Source organism: Protomyctophum parallelum (genome assembly GCF_964188405.1).
Source record: "Protomyctophum parallelum genome assembly, chromosome: 2".
Classification (NCBI taxonomy): Eukaryota; Metazoa; Chordata; class Actinopteri; order Myctophiformes; family Myctophidae; genus Protomyctophum; species Protomyctophum parallelum.
This window is the reverse complement of record NC_139699.1, coordinates 39,180,964-39,202,834: the sequence shown is the minus strand read 5'-3', so window position 1 is coordinate 39,202,834 and position 21,871 is coordinate 39,180,964. Positions and strand designations below refer to the sequence as shown.

The window sequence follows — 21,871 nt, the reverse complement described above, 5'->3', positions numbered from 1 at the left end:
GAATATTTAAATTCAAGTCTGAACACACCTTTATGCATTGTACAATGACAATAAAGTTGAGGTTTATTGTATAAAGATAAGTCATGTTATAATATCCTCACCTGCATAAATTCCCAGGTAGAAATCCAGGTCCAGCTCTTTAGTGACATTGTGGTTACTCCGTGTTAGTGTGATGTTGTTGTTACTCCGTGTTGAGGAAATGTTAGCCATTTCAGCATCAAGCATGTCTTGCTCTTTAGCCCTATTGGGACAAAAAGGAAGACAAACGTCAATGCTGGAGGCAAATAACAATAAACATAGAAAGCTCTGCCCGCCTGTCATTAAGTCTCATGGTTATGCTAATTAAAAGCACACTGCACCAATGGGGAGACAGTAATTCTTAAAATGTTGTTTTCTTCCTTACCAGTAAGCAAGCCACCAGTCCTGAAGAATGAAGGATGCCTACATAAAAAATAAAATGAAAGTAAGTAAGCATATAAGCCTTTGACTCTGAACAGGATAACATACCACTTTTTCATATTGCTAAAATAATAATAAACTAGTAAAATGTATGGGTGCAGTGCAGCGCAGCAATGAGTCTGGGTCAGGCAGTGCCTGGGAAACAGTGGCCTTGATGCGAATGGGCGGAGAAGTTGCATCATCCTTGCATATTTAATTTGCTGCCTTTGCCTTCACACTAGCTGTGTCAAACCGCAGCAGGGAACCGCCTCAGGGAACGTGTGTACAATGTGTTCAATTAATAAACTATGCAGTGAAATATATGGTGTTAAAAATATATACTTCGAGTAGGAAGTAAAGGAGGACGTAAAGTGAGGATTGATGCGTAATAATGCCTTCTCCTTCCTCCTCGTGTGCCAAATACCAACTTTTTCATCCCTCATTGGCACATTATGGCCGTATATTTAATGCACTCCGCACTCTGCTGCGTTTTGAAGCGAATTGAAACCCACGTTTTCTTGGCGAAGTAGAATGCGGTTCTTTGATGAGCATCAGGATTCGAATGAGCCTTCACACCTGCTAAACAAATCACACTTTCTGACAATACGTAGCAGGATTCGTTTTAATGGTAGTATAGCATACTGGTGTGAATGCGACCTAACACACCAAGCTGGGAAAGTCATTCATAACGCTATATTGTTGTTTTTCAGAAGCTATCCTACCTGAAGCTATCCTACCCTCAGACGAGCGGTTATGAAGAACCATAAGCCTATCAAGAAAGTGTAGAAACTCACAACATGGCGGCCGGCCACCATCCATTGAGTTCAATGGACTGGTGTCGCCATCTTGTGAGGTTCCGCCGATATTACTTTCAATGGTGTGACGTCACGTTCTCTTTCTGGATAGCCTACCTGGGCCAGAATGTTGATGACTATCATAAACAGCAGGATAAAGACATTGGCTCCAGCCCGTAGGTATTTGATATACAGGCTCATCCCGATGGTTCCCTCCGAGCGACTCTCCTCCACCAACGTTTGGACTGTCTCTGCCTGTGGGGAGAAAACCAGAGAGAAATTATAGATTAACCCAGTTGTTGAGTGTGTAGAAACTAGTGCTGCACACACATTCAAGCTTCTAGTTTTAATAAGCAAAATCAATGATGAGATTTTGAAAGTATTCTAATATGCACTACACTGCAACTTTCAATTGTAGGCAAATTTTTATTTAAATTTAAATTATGTAGATACGTTACTTAAGTACTGTTGCTCAGAGAAAACATGCAGTGTTTCCACTATGCATTCAGCAGTGGCAAGTAGCACTGTTTTGTGGCACAAGTTTTGTTTTGTATAAAATGTTTGAAAATTGTGATATTCTAATATTCTCAGTTTACAACGGCAAGTCTATTTGGCATAGTCCTACTGTCTCAATAGTTTGGGTTCCGTCTATATGCACTAATATATTAAATAAAGTTACAACAGGCTGATGTCAAGTCAAGTCAACAATGGAGCAAACCAACGCTAATCAGGATTATCATTTTCCGAAGACAAAAAGAGTCCCACAACTTCACTCCATATGCTTTAAAAAAGAACAGATTTTCAAGGTATCTTCGTGTCACAATCCAACATGTTGATATCTTATAGATAATTTTTGTTCTTTTTGTCAAGCAAGCAACACTGTTGCGCGATGGAGGATAAATTGGGGGAATGAAATGACGTACAATACTGGTTGATTCTTTAAAGGTTAGTGAAAAACACCTGCAGTCAAAGGGGGTTAAAGATTAATTAATTACACAGTCAAAGTGAAATGAAAGTGCAAGGAAACATCTGTAAAATCAACATTTGGATGATCCATCTTAATAATGAGAAGGTATTGCCCATATGCAGAGTTTTGACTGGAGGCGGTCCACCATGACTTCTCAAAGACACCCCAGTTCTTAGTTTGAGGGCAAAAGATTGTTTGGGCGCGGATGAGATAAATATTCACCACTGTTGCTACAACTTAATCCTAGGAAAAACACTGATACGGCATTATCAAGCCAAATGGAGGATCAAATATCAAGGTTACACCCTTTTGCTAATCAGTTTTTCGGTACTATGGGCCTGGCACTAATGTAAATGTGAATCAGATTGCACTTTAGAGAGAGTGAGGGAGAAAGAGAGAGCAAAAGAGGAGAGAGAGATTTAGAAAATGTCTGATTGCCATACGCACCGGTAGCTCGGCTCCATCTTTGACGGACTGTACGGAGGAGGACTGTGAGATCACGGAGTTCTGCGACAGGGTGCGCTTGCGCAGGGAGGCCTCCAGGGGATCCGCTTGCTCCTCTTCCTCCTCCTTCTTCAGCAGGGAGGTGAAATCCACGCCAGAGTGCTGCAGCTCCGAGTAGGTGCCCTGCGCCACCATGTGGCCCTGGTGAGCAGTGGTGGACAAAGTACGTTCAACCATAGTACTACTTGAGTTGACTCTCGAGTAGTATAGATACTCCTCGACAAATGTTACTCTATCAAATTATTATTTAGTCAAAGTATTCAAAGACTACATAATACAAAAAACTAAAAATATAATAATTGTGACAAGCTCACAGGTGGCACAATGCGACACGTTATGAGCTTGTACTGTATTGATACTATTTTGAAATAAAGTGAAAGTGGTTACCGGTAATTCATAATTTTATTTTTCCCTTCCTAGAAATGTAGTGCAGTCAAAACTCAAGTAAAGTACAGATACTCTTATACTTATATGTACTTTAGTAACGCATGCAAAGCTATGCACAGAGGGAGGAACAAATGTAGGTATGCATCATAAAAACACCCTTGCACGTTCATCAGCACCCTGTCTTCTTCACGTAAACCAGCAGACACCCTGCATAACTGGAGTGCATTTGTGTTTACACAAAGCTCTGAACATCTAAACTGTCTGACAGTGGCGTGCACAGACATTTAGAGGGGGAGGTGCTCAGGTGAAAAAAAGGGCATCTTGTGCAGCGTGTGGAACCGGCCGGTTGCCTTAAAGGGGAATTCCACTCATTTTCAACATTTTACTATGTCATTAACACCCCGAAAAAATCAAAAGGGCACAGGGCAGGTGCTCTAGCACCACCTAGTGTCTATCTGTGCACGCCACTGCTGTCTGACCACACTGAGATTTAAAAATGTTTTTTTATAAAAGTTCATGATAAAGTTCAACTTTTGTAATTTTTTAAAGCATTCTGGATACAATCTGGGGCACCAACCTCCTTAAGAACCACAATCCGATTGGCCATCTGTAGGTACTGCAACTGGTGGGTGACCAAGATGCGGGGCTTGTTCTTCAGAATGCCACAGATACATCTGCACACACACACACACACACACACACACACACACACACACACACACACACACACACACAGTAAACCAAGATGAGGGGCTTGTTCTTCAGAAGGCCACAGATACATCTGAATGGACGCACAAAGATCTGCTATTTTCACCACAGGACACAGTCATCGTTGATTCGTTGGTCAAGTATGAATCCGAATAAATTCCTAACTATAAACCCAAAGCCTCACAAACAGTAAATCACTTTGTTCTGCTGTTCCATGGCAGTACATGGAAGGTTGTTATGTAAAAGGAAGACTGGGACTCGTTTTTCATTGTCTGTCTGACAGTGGCGGTGCCACTCCCCTTCCTGACTTCTTCCCAACAGAGCTGCGTTTGAACTCATAGCTCCCCTTCCTCTCACTGGAAACTGGTGTTTGATCTTGCATGTAGCATAGTGGGGTTGTGGCGGCGGTCATTGTCTTTAGCCAAACAAAGTTGTTCCTTTTACAAGCAAGATTGTTTATTTATTATCTATTCATGAGCCACGATTACAGTTATTGAATACAAAAAAGTATTGTGAATAACTTATACAATTGGGGTGGTTGTCGTTTGTTTCCCTGCTCTTCTATTGAGACATTTAAAGGTCATGTCTTTCACCTAGACAGGATCTGACACACATTTTGACCTGACCTGGTCCCGATCCTGATGACCTGCTGCGTGTCACTCACGCTTTCTCTCTCCATTTCCATTTCTATCTACTGCACTGTATACTATCAATAAAGGCAGAAAAGGCCAGAAAGATCTTAAAAAAATACAAAATAAAAGAAATGTATATATATATATATATATATATATATATATATATATATATATATATATATATATATATATATATACACACAATGTATACAATGTATGTAAGTTACAGTACTGTACATAGTGCTGCCCTTTAAGAATACAATCATCATTGTCGAACTAAAATCGAGAAGAAATTGTTATCAATCTCTAATAGAGCTGGGTGATATATTAATTTAACATTGATGTCTTGATGTGAGGTATCATCTGGTATGTTGATCATTTTTATTGTGATATACTAGATTAATTGTCTTTTCTTGATCTCAGAATTTTGAGAACAGGCTATGCATATTATATTCGGAATACTGTGCATAGTCAAATTCTTTGTGGTGCACATTATAAGGCTCTCTTAGGCATTTTGTTTTACACTCTCAGAGTTAAATTAAGCTGGATTTAACTTTGTACAAGTGTGTTGTGGTAATCCAACTACACATGACCTGACCTGACCTCGAAGATTTGTTGACAAGTCAGACCTGACGTAAGCAAAGTGACAACCATAACATCACATTATCTTATGAACTGGTTCAGTCACATGGTATAGGTTAAAACAGGTTAAAACTGGTGTTTATGCAGTGTGCACACATTATTTATTTATCACTTTTATTTATTTATGTGAATCCCTTGACTCCTTCAAAACCGCTCTCAAAGGGCACCTACGGACGGTGCGAAACTGGCCCCTGTAAAATCTGAATCCCCCACCCACCTTCTCCCCTCACTGTATATGTTTTCCTGTTTTTGGCTAAATAGAAGTGTATATTTGTACGTCTCTAAATGTTATGATGAATTGAAAACAGTGGATCCTCTTGTAAACAAGTGTAATGCTTTATGGTGTCCGTCCACTCAGTTAACAGAGTTGTGCTTGAAATGTACGGTACTGTAATTCTGCAAACTGTTAAAAAAATACTTCAATCAATCAATCATGAATCTACCTTCCCAGGCAACTTAAGGTTTCTGTAGTGTGTCCTACACTGACCTGGTTACCGAGCGATTCTGTTCAAGTTAAGGTTTCTGTAGTGTGTCCTACACTGACCTGGTTACCGAGCGATTTTGTTCAAGTTAAGGTTTCTGTAGTGTGTCCTACACTGACCTGGTTACCGAGCGATTCTGGAGGCCATGAATTAATCAGACTAAATAGTTGAGTTACTGGAAAGTCAGGAAATTCCCTTCAAAAGGTAAGACAAGGTGAGGTGGGAAACTGTGTGAGTTTCTGAAACTCATTAACTCACAACAGTGAGTGACATTGCCATTAACCCATTTTGACCTGAGATCAGATTCTAAAAATGTCTTCTACATCCTGACAGTTTTCTGAAAAAGCTATGTTTCTGTCAGTCGTTTTTCAAAAATAGCAGATCTGCTATTTTTCAATAGCTAAAGCATAACACCAAAAGGGGTTCCCGCCACAAAATGGGTTAATGTAGGTCAATTAAAGCAAATTAATCAATCCTACCCTCAGCGCCATTGCCGTATAATGCGTAGAACAATGGTAATTGGTTGCGCTTTTATAGCGCTTTTGATTGATCAAGTCATAATGCTACTCACGTTAGCATCGGGTTGCTAGGTGTTTTTGTCATAACACTGGGTCGTGCTATCTTGGATCGTCGTCACCATAAACACCAATTCTATCTGTTTCTTCCTGTATCTCCTATTCCTTGTCCCAGATGGCATTTTTGGTCAAAACAAGGTTTTTCCACGGCAGGGAGCAGACTATGTGAAGCCCTCCACTGCACTGGGTTAGCTCCGTTTAATACACAGGACCTGAACACACATCGTCTAAGTTCCTAGATCAACACCGGAAGTCTGGAAATGTGGCTTTTCAAAATAAGAGCTGGACTGGGACAAATGCTGGCGTGAATTATATCATAATTTGTCAATAAATGCTAGCGCTGTAAGTGTTAACTAATAGTTATGACCATGAAAGTTCCCCAGTTGATTTCTTACACGAAGACAATGATTTATTGACAATTGTATAACACATTTTATAAAAATAGAAAATATGCAAAAGCCAGTACTGTGGAAGGGTTGTCATAATATTAATTTACTTATATTGACAATTTAAGGTATGGTATTGCCCACTCAATTCATAATTAACATCCAATTTTGGAGGTCTGGCTCATGGATTAAAAACTGGTTCTGAACTAAACCGGTTCCCAACCGATGGAAAAGGGGTCAAAGGGAGGTTGAGTTCAGTCCCAAGCAGGTGCAGTAAGAACTCTGAACCTCAACTCACTCTGAAGTGTCTGAATGAGCATGAGTCAGGTGTTGCAAATATCATGTGACATGGTTGAACTTACTGTTCAAACAAGTGTCTCCCAACCTCCGCATCCACAGCACTCAGAGGATCATCCAGAAGATAAATATCAGCATCCTGGTACACAGCTCTGTTAAGACATATTATAACATATTGCAAAATTATAATTGATTCATTCCGCTGGGAAATAGTAAACTAATGGACTGTCAATATCCATAGATTGTATAGAGCACTTTTCAAAACAAAGGTGCTACTTACATGTCGGAAGCTCAAATTTTACAGATTTGTCAATTAAATCAACGAATTGATTATTCCAACTATTATTGTCGAAGGATCCCTTTAGTTGAGGACAGTCCTACACCATATGCATAGTCATTGTACTTCTTATCAGATCTGATGCAGGTCCACATGAGTTAGCAGGCTTTTTACCTGGCCAGGTTGACTCGAGCTTTCTGTCCCCCACTCAGGTTGGATCCTCTGTCTCCAAGCACTGTCAGGTCTCCGTCTGGAAGCAGCTCCATGTCCTGGAGATAATGATAATGATAATGAATTTATTTATTTATATAGCACATTTCAAGACATAGTCACTTTACATAACAGGGTAAAAAACAACAATAACGTAGTCACAGCTACAACAAGATATCATTGAATAACAGCATGCACAAAATGAAAGCATAGAGATAAAATGACTCAGTGACCAGCCCCAACATTTTTTGTTGATCATCCTTCCTTTGGGATGGCGGCTTAAATTATGGTGACATTTCTACAACCTCATTCAGTAGGTTATCTAGACCCTTTTGGGACCCTTGGTTACCTTTTCTGTATTTTGGACGGCGGTACTCTAGGGTCCCTTGAAAGTCAATCCACTCTCCAATATAGACCCAGCTGTACCACTGTCTGGTCACATACAAATATAACGTTGCTTGAGTGTGGAGTAGTAAAAAGTTGTAGTAAGGTTGAAATCTCTTTTTTGCAAGTAGAAATTAATCCGGGTGTTACAGGGTTAAATAGATTAAATAGAAAATACTTAACGGCAACGCTGATTAACGCCACTTCACACACGTTTCCGATGTCTCCTACTGCTACTTTTTGCATATTTGAAACATCTCATCCACACTCAAGCGACAATATATTTGTCCGTGACCAAACAGTGGTACAGCTGTGTCTATTGGAGAGTGAATTGGGGTTCACTCTCCCTTTCAAGGGTACCGCCGTCCGAAGTACAGAAAAGGTAACCGAGGGTCCAGAAAAAGGCTGATGAAGGTCCTTCTTAAGGTCCTTAAGATAACCTGATGAAGGTCTAATTGACAGAAACGTTGCATTCCCATTAAATCCCTTTCTTGCATTTGAAGACAGAATGCGGTACTTTTTTCTTTCATTAGGTAGAGGCCCTCGTCTGGTCTTCTCCTACGCAACTGTCGCCTTTGTTTACGAAATAAAAGGAGTGATCAGCCTACCCCCGCCCCTACACAGAACTAAAAGAGAGCAACTCCATAAGAACATTTAAAAGATCATATAAAGCTATGATAATTGACAAAAATATAAAATCACCTTAATATATACAATATGCATAGGAGTAGATATTACAAAATTATATAAATAAAAATAATATATAAATAAAATAAATTATTTGAAGTAATCCACTTCAAACATAAATATACAAACACATATGCAGTAAAAGTAAACAAGAATAAAAAATATACACGATATTTGAAGCAACCACTTCAAATACAAAAGTACGCTCTAAAAAGGCTAAATCTATGTGGGCGTAAGCCGTAATGTAACTAGTAAAAGGTATATAAGCTAAATATGAATTTTCTGTTCATCATTGGTATACAAGAAGCACAACACTACAGAGAATCAGTTTTTCCCATTGCCATTGTTCCTGTTTTTGTTTTTTTTCTGTTCCTTTTTTTCCCCCCTTTCTTCTAATATTTGAATCATTAAAAAGGTGGGCATAATAAGCTTCGGCTTCAGCCCAAACCTTTTCAGTCAAACTGTAATTCTGAAATGTACTGTACTGTAAATGACTGAGATAAATAAACTAACTAACTAACTAACTAACACTCACATTTAAAAATAAATAAAAGTGTCTCTCACCCTCTTGAGTGCACAGGCCTTGATGACCTTCTCATACTTCTGGGGGTTTAGCTCTTTGCCAAACAGGATGTTGCTGCGGATGGTTCCGGGGAAAACCCAGGGCTGCTGGGAGGCGTAGGTCAACTGACCATTGACCTTTAGCATCCCTTTGCTGTGTGGCAGCTCTCCCAGGATGGCGCTCAGCAGGGAGGACTGGGGTTTGCAGGTAGGCAAGGGAGAGTTGGGAGTTAAGAAGGTATATATACAGTAGGAGAAGGCCTCTCTGAAGATCATCACATACACTTTTAATGTAATTAACCTGTGATCAATTCAAGTTCAAGAGTGGAGACCACCCTCTACTTATCACGGACCACTCACCGTTCGCAATCACCTTAACAACTACACCTGCCTTCACTTATCAGAGCCAATCCGCAATCACCACAGTATAAACTAGAATTGCACTCTGTCGAGTGCCTACTTGCTTGTTGCACCCAAGTAGGCCATAACTTGGGTGCAAAAGCATGTGCGAAAACAGAGCGTGCAAGTACTGTCGACCGCTACAAACATTCAAAACTCAGCCTCTCTGTGAAAGAACGTTTAAAATATTGAATTATTAGGTTTAGCTCTTTCCTACGTACCTAGTGTTTGGAGGTAAAAAAGTAATATTTTGAAGTATGGTAAAAGCTTCTACCTATAAAAGAAATACAGTCCCATCGATTTAGAAGTGTCACATACATGTATACATAGGATTACATACATGTATACATAGGATTACATACATGTATACATTGGACTTTCGTTCCTGCCGAACACATTACTTGCATGCTCTGCTTGCGCAATTAATAAATACACCTGTGAATTGTTTGACTTACTCGTTTGTACTGCTTAACATCCTCCTCCACCCCAACTGCCTCCTTCCTCCTCGATTGTCACTCTTCCTCCTTCTGTGTCTAATTCTCCAGGAACCCATGGGGGGCAGTGACGGAGCGACTGCTACCCGAGTAGAGCAGCGATAGCCGTCAGCTCCTGAGACCAAGGGCCCTAACGTATGCCATGCCTTACCCATATAGCGGGTTAAGAACCTTCCACTATCCGTAAATGGTATCTTGCGGCCACACAACCCACTATTCATTTTGCCGACTCGTATATTTGTGGGTGTGTTCGTGGGCGTGTTGATGCGCTTTCCTTGAAATGACTCTTAATTCTACACAAATCTATGTGCTTGTAATTTTACAATAATCAGCCGAGTGTCAATTCCTTGTGTACATTGTGTTTATATAATTGTCTTTAATGGATTACAATAATAAAATTCCCCATATACTTATATATAAGTATAAGTATAAGTATCATCTACGTCGTAGATGATACTTATATACTTATACTTGGTAAGGAATCTCAAAGTCCCTGCTTTATTGCGAGTGAGACTGTGTTGGTCGCGGATGCCACATGCCATCGTGGACAATGGCATGTGGCACGGTGATTGGTTTCATTATTGTAACGCCCAAACCACACATATACATAATGTAACGGGTAGTGTACAGTAGGTATTTTAGGGATTTAGGCTGGGGTACAAGATAGCAATTTTTACGGGGGAACGCTTCTTACGCAATGCTAAATCCCCAAATTACGGATTTAGTGCCTCTGACACAAGATAGGGACCCAAGGCCATATTGTCGTCTGTGCCTTACCCCTTATCCCTAAACTTCTCCGCCATTTTTTTTTAAAACTATTTTTGAAAAACATTTTTGAATAGTTCAAATAGCCGATCTGCAACCTCACAACGTGTCGATGTAGAACAATTTTAAAACGTTTTTCCATAAAAATATTTTTAGGGATAAGGGGTAAGGCACTGACGAAAAATAGGTATGCCCCCACCCTGAGTCTCACACTACCATGGGTTCCTCATCCCAATTCACATTCATCTAATTTCATTCAATAAATTGTTGTTTAAACTTTAGTAGTAGAGGTGTGGTCTCTTACTCGTGAATGTACATTTGAGCACTGAACATCTGTTTCTAGCCCTCTCATACTGTATACACTCAGCCAACATCGTTGAGTGGGAATTTACAAAGCGAGTGACTACTGACCTTTCCTGCCCCCACTGGCCCAATCACAGCCAGGAGCTGCTGTGGCTTTACGGAGAGGGAGACGTTCTGTAGAGATGGCGAGTCCAGGCTCTGCACAAGTATGCATGGAATAAAGCAAAATAAATCTCATGAATGAAATTGTAATGATGATGTTTTAGGTATTATCATTCTAAACCTATTGTTGCTGCTGTTCCACGCAACATCCGACCAGTTGAACAAATCACAGATTTGAGGCATTAACCTCTTTGCTTTTATGACATTTCTGAGACCATTCATGTTTCTGGAAGATGCTTCTAAACTTGTATTCTATTGCTAGTTTGATCACTTAGTTCAAATACTCTTTCATCTTAAAATAACTAATGACGGAAAATAGCTGATCAAAAGCTTGTAGATCTGCTATTTTCGGTGCTTTTCGGTGCTTTCACAGAAGACACACTGGCTTCTATGGAATCCAAATGACTGAAATCTGTCGTGACGACTGAGAACTTTAATCCACAGGTATGGGTAGGAGGTGGAAACAGAAAAGCCTGATGTATACGCTGTAGTACGATGGTACAACTTCCCATCTACAAGCTAACAACGTGTCAACGCATTGCATCGTGATACGTTGATGCATTGTCAGTTTGTAGATCAGCTGACACCAGTGTTAACATTTGATGGGATATAACGAACTACACAGGATCTCACACAGCTTTTATACAATAAGGACCGGTCAATGATTCACCACACATGCTGGTACTGTATCAAAGTCCAACAATATCAAAAGGCTACAGGCCAATATATGTCCAGTTGGCTAGTGCAGAAATGTGTGTGTGTGAGTGAATGAATGAATGAATGAATTAACAAATGAATGAATGAATGGATTAATATTTTTTGTCTTGACATAAAAGACCCGTCCCCTTACGTGATTATCAGACACCAAAAACATAAATAAACAAAATCAAATTTTCTTCCTGAACTTCCTGTGTGGAGATGTGGATAACACCCAATAGCGTTTTGTTCCACTGAGATTGAATTTGCCAGACCTTGTCCCAGTAGCAGATCAGATCTTGGATCTCAACAGATGCCTCCTTCTTCTCCTCTGATGGCAGTGAATCACTGGCTTTCTTAATCTCATCCAGCAGCAAGAAAGCCTATTAAAGTAGAGAATATAATTGTGAAGACTGGTGCAGAGTCGAAAACAATGTCCACATACTTTGTCATATAAAAAAACAAATTGGGCTTTGAGGATCAATAGACGAACAATGCAGTCCACAAACTTTATTAGATCACACTGCTCTACTTTGTTGAAATATTTCTAAAAAATCTGATCCAATGAGGCAAACCAAGTAGAACCTCTCCTTCTGTATTTTATTTATAAGTGTTCCTTCTTCTACAAAAAGAAAGGGTTAGTTAGACAGTGTGTAAATGACCTCTGAATTCTGAAATCTTTCATTTTTGATTCATCACAACAGCAAGTTATTGAACAATTAGGCTAAAATACATATGCCTGTAAATATGAAAATACAATTCAGCATGTCCTGTAACTGATAGTCGATTAAAAAACAAAACAAGATGAGCTGTGATTGGCATACTGTATAGTCAGATTAGTAGATAATAGTCTACTTTTGTGGGGCCATATAGATGGTCTTCTTTTGCATACAGTACATACAGACCAACCATGTTCTAGACGGCTGGCCCCTATTCTGCCACACGATAAAGACTCTGATGTGTTACATTATCTACTATTACATGTATAACACATTCTTTACAACAGATGATGAAATGACAATGAGAGTGTTTCAGATGGAGTCATGTGCTAACTGTCTGAGCGAGGTGAGCGCAGGGTGATAATGTTTCAGTCTGGCATTCACAACGTGCATCATAACACCGTGTCTAAAATTAAACTGAACACACTGTAGAGACCTCTGGGAGCTGCCGTGTGCTGCTGGTGTACAGTAGGATCCCTGCCTAACCTCAGGAGAGACAGAGCCAGACCAGGCTTTTCTTTCCATTTATTCCCTCCTGTCTTGTTTGATAAGCATTGAAAAGGCATCTACATAACAGCAAAAAGGTAGTATTAGTCTAGTGGTATAATTTTGCCTCAAGCCTGCTATCAAATATTACGGCAAACTAGTTCTTCAGACAAGAGGTTATTTTAGGCAAGGCTCTAAAATATTATTCTATACAGTGACCGCCTAAATTATGTTTCCCGTTCCTCTGCCTTTCACAAATGAGGAAACAATACATCTGCAAATAACATTTATTTTTCTCCTTCATGTATAGTGGCACATTAATTTAGCCAGGTAATAAAGACCAATACCTTACTGAATAGAGACACATCTGGCATTTGAATGCAGGGAAAAAAAGGACATGTGTGGCAGGTTTTATTATTTTATGAGATTATTATAAAAAAAATGTTTTTATATTTGGGAAATGGGGAGAGAGATTGTGAGGTGGGTAGGTGAAGCGCAGCAAAGATTGTGGGGACCGGGAGTCGAGCCTGCAACACTGTCAACCTGACATCTGTCGATTACCAGCCTAGCTTCCAAGACGGTTACAGCAGCCGCCCGGGCCTTTTATGAGATTCTTTATGTCCCCTACACACTGAACGATATTTGCTCCGATTATGCTGTCGGGAAGATATTTTGGAGCTCGCCGACAAAACACCCAATCAAACGCAAGCTCAAGGTTTGAACGCCAAGTTTTTGCTTGCTGTGTGTGAAAGGCTCTGTGAGAATATCCGGTGGCGATAAAAGTGCTCGCTGATGCCTTCCCGAGCGTTTCTGAATATCTAGCAGGTTTGATATTTGGATCTCTTGCCGACTGGACATTATACAGTATGAACACGGTTGTGACACCTGAGAAGGTTCGTATTTACAGCCAATGAGAGCACAGGACAGGTGTCTGTGAAGGCAAAAAGTCTTTCTGTCTGTATCGATAGATGGGTGTATATATAACCTTCATTCTGTGGGTAAATTTGTGATGTGACGTCACTCACGTCAACTATGAAACGCATGTGGTATACACAAACCAACGCATCTCACTTGAATCAGAATGATGTTGATAAAACAGCGTTGGAATCTCTATGCAGCAGCGCAAACATTTGGACCACGTGCGCTGTGTATGTGCGTGAGCGGCGTGCAAGATTTAGCTTCCTGTCTCGCTCTAGCGCACATACGCTATCACGTCGTACAGTATGTAAAGGTACATGTGTGCCTAATTTCATGATTCTATCCACCGTGTAACAAATCTTCCTAACTGCCTACATTGCTAAATTGTACTGCACAAACCTGCCTCATGCATGCTCAACAGTGTTATCAGTCAACATGAATGTGTGTTAGATAATTAATCCTGTTTCAAAGCAATGGTATTCACAAGATGTTTTCAAACTGGGCTGAGAAACAAGTTGACGTCTTGAAAGCTTTGTCTATAAGGAAAGAAAACTGCAGCGCCAAAAACAAAATAATCTCCATGAATTCAAGGCTAAATGGGGTGTGTAATTGATAGAAAAAACAAAGTAATTGAATTGTCATATTGAAATGCAAAATGCCAAAGGATTCTTTTTTTGTCAGGCACACATGCCGAAGTTAAAATGAACCAATTCTACATCTGACCTGATTAACCTGATTGACCCCAAACTCCCTCAGCTACATTTTTCCCAGGTAACTATATAATGTTTGATGCCTACGGAAGCCTTTAACATTGGTCCGGTTCCCATAGCAACACCCCACCGTTCCAACTATGGGATTGGAAATACAGTATATTCACAGTGCATAGCAGTGGAAGGGAGGATTTTCAAACCGTCATATAATAACTCAAATTCTAAAATCGCTGTCCTTGGTGGATTTTCTGCCATCCACAATTCGGATTTAATTTGTGCCTTTGTACTGCGACGCTGGCGCCATGTAAACGCTTCTGACGAGAGGAAAAGGATAAATTAAGCACTAATGTAAAGATTCCACAGTTCAACTTGGCGGCTTGCCACCCCCATACCTTGATCCTGCGGATGCTGACCCGGGATTCAGACAGCTTCTCGATGGCCGCAGGGAAGAAGAGGGTGACGGTGAGGCGCACGGCACTGTACAGCCCCACGGCCACAAAGACACGGCTGGCCGAGATGGGGTTCCCCAGGAGCACGTAGACTGTGAAGGTGATGAAGACAATAACCTTGCTGGCCGCGAAAAAGGAGGCCATGTTGAGGCCTCGCAGGTAGGAGCTCTTCATGACCATGGAGATTTCTCTCCTGAGGAGATAAGAGGATGTTGGCAGTTAGGTTGCCAGGTGAAACAAATAATCTGCTAAATCTTCAAAACAGGTTCTACATTTTATGTGAAATCCTAAAGTAAGCTTTAATTCCAGTCATTCAATCAATTTGAGTTATATTTAATGCTTTTTTAAATTAAATTTGTAATTTATATATTTACAGTATATTTTATTTATAGAGTCCCAAATAATCACAAGTTATCTCAAGACTCAAGAGAAGCCGCACAGGAGAGAGGAGGAGCTAAGGACCGGATATTCATTCTGCTGTTGTTGTTTGTTTGTTGCTTTGGGAGGATATGGCCATTTGAAGCCATGAGGTCACATAAAAAATAAATGGAATAATAAAAATACATTGATTCAGTTTCATACTTTGCTTTACCTCCTGACTTCAGAAACCAGCGCTGAGAATGGTTTCTCCCAGGCATACATCTTGATGATCCGAATTCCTGACACCACTTCGTTCATTGTACGGATTCTGTTGTCGGTAAAGGCAGCTGTTTTACTCCTGTAAGGGAAGGTGGTGGGGAGTTAATGCATTTTTACACATACACACTCCTCTCACACAATGGAAAGTGAACAGTCATGTTCACATGAGTGGGGGGGACTAAGTTACGTGACCTTAAAGTTAATGATGAGGGATACTTTAACTCAACCTCACCCTACAAATCCAACTGCCGTCTTATAATCAGTAACACAGTATGACTGTGTAAAACACAAATTTAGTGGCAAAGCAAGACAATTTCCCAGAAAAGTGCTATAGTAGACTCTGTCTGTTGAGTAACGATGACCTATGCCCCCGGGCAGTGTGTCCAGACCATACCGGAGGTCTTTGACTACGTCTCATGGTGTATTTCACATACCGTGGTGTGTCTATTTTCGAGGAAGCCACTGGATCCTCTTGAATACAGTATGGAATGAAAATGAAAACTTGAAACAGAAAAGTTGTGTTATCATAATGTATATGCTTGAATGCATTGTAAAGCGTGGGTAGGTTTGATAAACCTAGCCGAAAATAGTCACTGGAGAGAATATGGATTCATGAGATGCAAACATCCAGGATTGCTTAACCAATAACCTGGTACAAAAGTCTGGTACAGTTTTAGTGACAGGGTGAGGGGGAATCCAGTAACGGAAGAAATGTCTGTTATACTCAGGGCTGCACATAACTATTTTGGGCTAGTTCTCAAAGGAGCACCTGGCTTGGTACGCACGTTGGGGGGGGGGGGGGGGGGGTGGACATCTCGAATCTACCACAACGTTACGCTGAGTTCACATAGGCAAGATGCAAAAGATACAAAGATGCAAAGCTACAGACAGTGTATTTGTAGCTGGTAAGCAGCAGGAGGACATTTGTTAGCAGCTCAACCACTGAAGCATTCCAACATAGATACAATGAATTACTCACCTAATGCTGCAGGTTCTATGTTTTTCCAAAGTGTGTACTGTACATTGTTTAATCTGACAGATGCATGGTTTTCATATCGTAAATATGGTCGCTGACGCTAACGTGGGTTAGCAAGAACTGTCATGGGAGCTTGTTTACAACTGAAATAGACTTCCTCTTCACTTGTAATGATTAGTCAACACTAGTTTTATTTCTAAGTTGTACTTACAGGATGTAGATAGACATTTGAGTGTCAGGATTCTCTAAATTCCTGTCTCAGCTGTTGGTACACAAAAGCATGCCTTTGATCTGCCGCGCCTCAAACATTTTGATGACGCATGCGCACTGGCACACCTGTTACAATTTACAATTTAGGCATTTAGCAGACGCTCTTAATCCAGAGCGATTTACAATAAGCAAGAACAAAAGCATGGGAATACATCACAAAAAAGCATTTATCATAAAACATGCGTTAGCTAAGAAAGTAACAGTGGAATATCTATATTATGAGACTATACATATAAACTATATATATATACTACTATGCTATACATATGTACTATGGCGTGCTATGACTATATATGACCTGTTATGTGCGGTCGTGGATATAATGTATCTCTGAATCTGTGAACATGAAATGAGGTGTATTGAAAGAAGTATGGTCCTTTAAGGACAGCATTGCTTTATCTCATTCTTATGAGAACCAAAAAAAAACTTGGGTTGGAAAATATTTTGCGGTTCCTCTCTTCAAGAAGCTCTTCTAGGGCTTGTGTTTAAGGGCTTATGGCCAAGGTAACATTGGGCATGTAGCGGTGAGGTTAGTTAGGCAGCTAGGGAATGGATGTAGTGAATAGGAATAAATGGAAGGTGTGTCTGTAAGTTACCTGAACTTGGAGAAAAGTCTGCCAAACATGGTTTGCATGGGCATCAGGATGACGAGGACCGCCATGCCTGCCAGGCACGATGGGCCAATCTCTATCCACAGCAGCCCTAGGACCGCTGCTGCCTGGAGAGGCCCCACCCACAGGTAGTGCAGGAAGATGGTCACCTGTCCATGAAAACAACAAGACGTAGATAATATATAAACCTCAATGGCCGCTGCAGTTCCATAGACTGTAAAAACATATGGACGAAGGGAGCCGCTCAGTCACAACGTCACCTATTTTAGGCCACTATTTCAGCTAATTCATCTTATTTCTAAAATGTAACCAGAAAACACTTAAACACATGCCTACAAATTCACAATTGAGACAGCACAACCTTGGGTTAAGGGAGAACAGTGCACTGCAGGCCAGCCTAGCCTCAGTCACAGCCTTACTCATCTGCAAAGAGAAAAGCCTGGTCACAACCTAAGGCATGCAGAGAGTGCATAGCCGGAAGTGTCGGGCCGGAACATCCGTCAGATATATTTCTCCCGGATACGATATTTTCAGACCAATCACAACACTTCTACACAGAGAATGTAAACAGATTTGTAAAGCATCAACATCATTTCCTTGAGTAGGACTTCCGCCAAAATCCCGCTACTTTCGCCAAATACCACCAATGCACTCTACAGCGCAGGTCTTGCCCAGCGTGAGGCCAGCCCATATCTCTCTAGGTCGTCCTCAGACGAGCCCTCCATCGTCGCCTCCAGTCATCCCGGTTCTCCATACATCCGGCCAGCTCGTTGGTGCTTTGAGCTCCTGCATCTTTCTTGAGTACATCCACATATGTTAGTATGGGACGTCCTCATGACCGGTGCCCATGTGTTGGTTCCCACAGCACCAGTTTGCTGGCTGGGAGCTCTTGGTGCCTCTGCCTCCGAGTCTCATTCGCTATTTTGTCGCTCACCCTGAATATTCTGGCATACAGATGTCTGGTGTAGCACCCGTCTAGAGCCTTCTGCAGAGTTGGCTTAAGGGTCCAGCATTCACTGCCATATAGGAGAACAGATTCTACCGTCGCATAGAAGAAGCTGAGTTTGATTTGTCGGGGGAGGTTGGAGTTCCATACACTGGCCATGCCATTCAGGACCCTCCATGCAAGTGCCTTCCTCACTTTTAGATCTTGCTCTGTTGAGTTGACCCATGAGCCCAAGTACTTGAAGTTATTGACTTCCTTCAGAGCACAGGTGGGGCGAAATCCTTTCGGGGCGGAGACGTAGGTCCCAGCGTATTATCTTCCGTCGTGGCTTATTATTCAATAGGTCACTGTTTAAATATTAATTCGTCCCGACGGTTTAATAATTACTATTTATGAAGCCGTCGGCGTTCGCAACGTATTTTATTATAGGTCGCGGCGGTTTGATAATAATTCGCCTTGACAGTTTATTTTTCGTCTGCGTATTACAACTCGTCGTGCCGTATTAATTAATACGTCGAAGTGAGTGAGTGTGTGTGTGTGTGTGTGTGTGTAGCCATGTGTGCAACTATATTCTCACACCTATACAGTCTGAGAGCTTTTGCTCCTATCCGTGTGCCTCCCCCCCCACACCACATGTGGACCCTTGGGGGGGGGGGGGGGGTCCCTTTGCACTTTGTGTAGAAGCTGCGTATAGCCTCATACTGAAAAAAAAATACTATTTTACGCACAGCGCAAGGCAATGTGATTACGATCGTCCTTCTGGGGGGGTCCCTGGCCAACACAATAGATAACCTACAAGGACATATGAATTTATATACAAGGCTATATTAATTTAGCCGATCATCAAAGCTTACCGCGCTCGTATAACGCATTGACAGGTCTGTCTGTCTGTCTGTCTGTCTATGTCTCAATGACTCGCCTTAGGCTACAAGTACAACCTTTATTAAAGTAATCGCACTCAGACAGAGTATAGGCCTAAAAGAGTGAGTTCTCGCATTGCGTTCTGTGCGTCGTAGCGCATACAGATAGACAGATAGGGGGGGGGGGGGGGGGGGGGGGGGGGGGGGCGCAGTTTGACAACAGCGGCTGACACATGTTCATTGATGATGATTAATAGGCCTACTGTATGCTACTGTGCTGCTGGATCGTCGATAAATGGACTATAGGCCTGTTGGATACCTGCGCTCTTTGCATGTGCACGGCAGATGGAGAGAGAGAGAGAGAGAGAGAGAAATGCGCTCCGTTCATTGGCTCTATAGACCGATTCCGTACCGGTTTCATGGTCGCAGCCTACGTATTTCCTGTAGGCGGACTCGACATAGCTGCGGGAGTAAAACCCTCACCAGGCGCACCTCTTCCACTACAGTGAACGGCAGAGTGACTGATTTTAGTTTGCCTCAAACTTTACTCCTTTACCTGCTTTTTTACTAACACTAACATTACAAAAATGCCCAGAACATCGAGATGAACCTGTGTAGTTTATGGCTGCTCCAACAGTAGTGGCAACATAAAAAAAAAAAAAAAAAACGGAATGTCTAATATCCACCTCGGTGGCGGAGACCAGAGCCATTGAGTAATGGTTGAGACAAAGCAGTGAAGGGTCCTGAAAGATACGTAATTTCCCAATACCCAATCTTTCTGTTTTATGAACACAAGGCTGCTGTATTTTATACCTCATACTAAGCATTTAAAGTATGAGGTATAAAGTACAGCAGCCTTGTGTTAATAAACAGAAAGATTTGGTATTGGGTAAGACTTGCGTTATGTATCTTTCACTGCTTTGTCTCAACCATTACTCAATGGCTCTGGTCTCCGCCACAGCGGTGGATATTAGACATTCCGTTTTTTGTTTTTTTTTATGTTGCCACTACTGTTGGAGCAGCCATAAACTACACAGGTTCATCTCGATGTTCTGGGCATCTTTGTAATGTTAGTGTTAGTAAAAAAGCAGGTAAAGGAGTAAAGTTTGAGGCAAACTAACATCAGTCACTCTGCCGTTCACTGTAGTGGAAGAGATGCGCCTGGTGAGGGTTTTACTCCCGCAGCTATGTCGAGTCCGCCTACAGGAAATACGTAGGCTGCGACCATGAAACCGGTACGGAATCGGTCTATAGGCAAGGGCAGAAGGTTCCTATAACGACAGTGGGTGCCCACCTTAGAGTAGCCTATATATTTTAAGGCACCCGCCCCGCAACTTATTATTATTGGCTTATTATTTTGCCAGCGGGTGCTTCGGCTCTTGCGCACCCGCGGAGTTGACGCTGTTGTCTATAGGCCTACGTGCCAGGATGATTTTAAATAAATATGTCTCTGTCTCTGCGTCTCTAGAGCTATAACATATATAGCACACATCATGTGTGACACATGTGTGCACATACACACACACACACACACACACACGAGATTCTGACAGAATGCAGCGGCGCATGCTTAAAATAAACAGATATACAAGCTTATAGTGTACCATAGCATACATACCAGCGTACTTACCGTTCAATAATAATTAGCATGTATTATTATTAACGAAAAACATAAATACTAGCCTACTATTTTATTGGTCTAGTTCAGTTGTTTGAAACAAAATGGTTTCTGCTTCTGATTAGTTACTAACTTTACTAGACCAATTTAAAATAGTATTAGATGTTTTTCGTTAATAATAACTTATGCTAATTATTACTGAACCATTTTAGATGTTTATATTTCACCAACAGGCATGATATGCTTTTATAGGCATAATAGGCCAGTGGCCACCGGCCGGCGCAGTACGGCACAATCACAGCTCAGTCCATTTTAATATCATAGCCAGTTCCATGTTTATATACATCTGCTGGTGGGGGGTGCTGCTATATGTTGATTGCCCATTTGTATGCGATAACACATATTATATAATATAGGTGCTTGTATGGTGCGTGTATATATAATAGGCCTACATTTAAATGACCACATTTAACACACACATTTAACTCGCTCTATTGGTGCACGGACGCAGCAGCAGCAGCTACTCACTCACAGCTGCACTATATCGCTCTGATAAACCCACATTAAGGAACAAGAAGTCAATAACACACAGACATCACACTAAAAAGTAGCCTACTTAAATATCATTTCATACAGTAGCTGCTGCACGTGCACTGTCAATCAGTGCAACACGTTGTGAGCTTGCAGATCGGCTATCGCGGACTCACGCTGCATTATAAAACCCAGAGTAGACGGACAATAATAAGAACACTTACGTTATGTATCTGCATTCTGCAGTTTCTGCAATGTACAAATCCAACTTTGTTTAGTGTGGTAATATTGCTCCCGCAGTATTGAATGTTTTTAGAGCCGTAGCATATACGTAGGCTACTTACTTAGTACTCGGTGTGTGTGTGTGTGTGTGTGTGTGTGTGTG

General features: G+C 41.2%; 1 protein-coding gene across 2 annotated transcripts in view; it reads right to left on the bottom strand.

Moving 5' to 3' along the window:
• abcc4 (ATP binding cassette subfamily C member 4 (PEL blood group)) overlaps nucleotides 1–21,871 on the bottom strand; it is a 43,622-nt gene that overhangs the window by 11,099 nt on the left and 10,652 nt on the right. For both annotated transcript variants that reach the window (XR_014568936.1, XM_083759626.1), the window contains exons 6-18: nucleotides 17,517–17,680; nucleotides 15,628–15,753; nucleotides 14,979–15,228; nucleotides 12,029–12,136; nucleotides 11,004–11,093; nucleotides 8,938–9,129; nucleotides 7,267–7,361; nucleotides 6,881–6,967; nucleotides 3,668–3,764; nucleotides 2,647–2,844; nucleotides 1,350–1,487; nucleotides 404–441; nucleotides 102–241 (exon numbers count right to left, since the gene is read on the bottom strand). Coding sequence is in view for 1 of the 2 variants with exons in the window: in XM_083759626.1 (XP_083615752.1) it covers nucleotides 102–241; nucleotides 404–441; nucleotides 1,350–1,487; nucleotides 2,647–2,844; nucleotides 3,668–3,764; nucleotides 6,881–6,967; nucleotides 7,267–7,361; nucleotides 8,938–9,129; nucleotides 11,004–11,093; nucleotides 12,029–12,136; nucleotides 14,979–15,228; nucleotides 15,628–15,753; nucleotides 17,517–17,680 (1,723 nt within the window). In the remaining variant the exon portion in view is untranslated. The remainder of the gene's footprint in view (nucleotides 1–101; nucleotides 242–403; nucleotides 442–1,349; nucleotides 1,488–2,646; nucleotides 2,845–3,667; nucleotides 3,765–6,880; nucleotides 6,968–7,266; nucleotides 7,362–8,937; nucleotides 9,130–11,003; nucleotides 11,094–12,028; nucleotides 12,137–14,978; nucleotides 15,229–15,627; nucleotides 15,754–17,516; nucleotides 17,681–21,871) is intronic.